Genomic DNA, 3,052 nt, shown 5'->3' with positions numbered 1-3,052 from the left:
AATTCTCCAGTTTCTCCAAATAATTAATGTTTAAAAAAAGAATATAATGTTTGTTTGGCGTGAATGAATTATGTATGTACGCAATGATTCCGAAAGGAAAAAAAACGTTTAATGTAACATTGTAATTATTAAAAACGTGATATCAATCTTATTAAAAACGTTATTTTTTGTCAATAATAACTTGTTAAAATTTATTTCTAACCACTTAGTTGAGTTCAAATTCAATAATCAAATGTATATAATAATAATCAGCAGATCCAAAATTTGAGGTATATTAACGACCTATATTTTTACAACCTACAATTCAAAACTGTTGGCTAATATTTGTTATTAGGTACAATGCAAATGCTTTTACTCTCATTTTTTTAAAATGAAGAAAAGGCTGAAAAATAACATTCAGGAAGTAGGCTTACTCAGCAAAAGCACCTTTATAAGATTAAAACTTAAAGGGAATGAAAAAATTTAAGAGTAAAAATAAAATTTTTAAGTCGAGTTTACTATGCAAACTAAACTTGTAGTGTAAAATAAATAAGTTTTGAAAATAGTGTAGAGGTTGATAATTTTTAAGTAACGCTCGTTCTTGAACTTCAGATCATCACGTCGTTCGTCAAGGTTAGGTTAGAGTTGCTGTCCTGGGGTGGGACACACTTAGACCATAGGGTCCGTTGTGATACCGAAAAAGGGTTGGCCCATCGACGGCCACTACTCCATGAACCATTTGGAGCTGTTTAATAACAGCAGGATTGCTTTGACATCGACGGACTTTAGCTCGGAGAGGTCGTGAAAGAGAGACTGGCTTAAGTATGTCCATCTTCTCATGGCATGACATTGTCTCCTTCTCCTCACCACTACCACGAGCTATAGCAAGTATTAAACTTTTCAAAGCATTATCGAACCATGAATCACGGGAATAATATACTGATGAAGGAACAATTTTTATAAACGTGCAATCGGAAAAAAATTCATTTCACTTAAAAAAAAACCATGTTGAAGCAATACAAGAATTAGTTGTAAACTATTATTTAATATTATTGGATCTCTATAAATTAAATCAAAACAGCAGCACATTAAAATGTTGTTTCTCGTGTATAGCTTGGTGATTTTCAAGTAACTCTCATCATTCATGAACTTCACTTTATTACCGAGCCATGAATCATGGAAATACGATAATAACGAGAGAACAATTTTTATAAATGGTAACTACAAAAGAAAGAAACTAAAGAAATTTATATGGCATCGGAAATTGAATTTATTCATATTCGAAACAATTCATCTACATGAGCCTAAATCTTTATAATTTTTAATAATATTTCCAACTTTAATAAACGCTTCATTTAACGCTTCCTTTTCTAATCCATGTTTTACATACTGATGTACACATGCGTCATATTCGAACATAACCATTGCTTGAGTCAAAACCGTTTCTATATCACGATGCATGGAACTGTTATTTGTCGCCAATGTCATAAATATTGGTTCATTATTAAGTGATCTACTTTCGTGCCAATGCTTCAATCTAGATTCTGGAGGAACCCAAGTTGGATATAACTTACTGTCTTTTAAGGTATTCACATCAACATTGTCACAATTACCGCGTGTGATTAATAAATTAGCAACTGTTTTCACATAATCATAGTTTTGCTTCGCAGATAAGCTAGTGTACTTAAGTTCCCAATCCATTGACGAAGGAGCTCTTAACATTTGTTTTGCATGAGCCATTAATTCAGGAGACTTTAAAGAAACCTCATAGCCTAAATTCGTTTTATTCAAGTATGGAGAACTCTTTATTTGTGAGAATTTATAATCAGGATGGGATCCTAGTTGATCAACAATATTCCATACTTTATTATCGCCAACTGGTTGAAATAAGCTTGCCAATTTCTGTGCAATGATTTTATTTAAATCTTCAAAATCAACTTTAGATGTTTTTGACACTTTTTCAGCTAGCCTTTGCAATTGTTCATTTTGAAACAACAAACACACATCACAAATATCATAAATTTTTTTCACTGTTAAAACTGTATTATAATTTTGTGTTACTAATTCACCATGCTCGTAAGGTAACACCAACGTGTTTATCAGTGGACTATTTGGATATTCATCATGAACTTCTTCCATAATATATGATCCAACTCCCGAGCCGGTTCCTCCGCTTGAACTTTGTATTGTTAAAAATGCTGGTGATCCATTACAGCATTCAACTTCTTTTCGTACATTTTCTAATACGTCGGCTGAAATTGTAGACCCAATATCGCAATATCCATGAGCCCAATTATTTGCAGCTCCACCAATACTTTTTTTCACAAATCTTTGATATAAAAACCGTTTATTATTAACAAATGCATCGATAGCCTTACTTTCTGTATCGACCAGAATTGATCTAGTACATAATTGACCCTTCTTATTTCGTTTAAACCATCGTTGTAATGCTTGTGCATCGTAATCCTTCTTATGTTGTTGAAACTTCGAAGCGTCTCCTTGTATAGGATTTTTAATATCGTCGTGTAAGTATTGAAATAACGAATGTATCACTTGATTTCCACATTGTCCAAATGCTAACGAAATAATTGCCATTTAATAGAGTTGTAAAAATAGAAAATATATATCACAAAGAAAGAGTTAATTTTAAACTAAGTATAAACAAGTTAAAAATACGTTAAAGCCATGAAGTGCACAGTGATGGTACAGTTGTACAAAAAGTTCTAGTTTTATGTGATGCAAATGAAAACTGGTATTGTAATGCCATCTATTATAAAATAATGAAACTCTTATTTATAAAAGTAGGTTCTTACACACGCTAATTCGACCAGATTCTCTTTGATAAAACATTTATTTTAAATTCCTTTTCCTCTCTCGTTGAAAAACTTAAAATAATAAAAATAGAATCAATCAGAGCAAAACAATAAATTTATCAAAATTAACATACAAAAATCCCGGGAACAATTTTTAGAGTGGAATATGAGTTGAACTAGGCCTCACGTTTTTCTGATTTCTCATTGGGTTCATATGGTTCAAGGGGCTATTGCAAAATTTCTAGGGTATCTGTTATATT

The 3,052-nt window shown here is 31.7% G+C and overlaps 1 protein-coding gene across 1 annotated transcript; it reads right to left on the bottom strand.

The window, feature by feature from the left end:
- Positions 1 to 1,269: 1,269 nt before the first annotated feature.
- On the bottom strand, positions 1,270 to 2,574 carry LOC123295952 (tubulin delta chain-like). The gene has a single exon (XM_044877414.1). It carries the CDS (start codon positions 2,572 to 2,574, stop codon positions 1,270 to 1,272), a length of 1,305 nt encoding a protein of 434 aa, XP_044733349.1.
- Between the last annotated feature and the right edge of the window lie 478 nt (positions 2,575 to 3,052).

This window comes from Chrysoperla carnea, chromosome 3 (assembly GCF_905475395.1).
Source record: "Chrysoperla carnea chromosome 3, inChrCarn1.1, whole genome shotgun sequence".
NCBI lineage: Eukaryota > Metazoa > Arthropoda > Insecta > Neuroptera > Chrysopidae > Chrysoperla > Chrysoperla carnea.
Note: the sequence above shows the minus strand (reverse complement) of the source record. Positions and strands in the feature narration are given on the sequence as shown.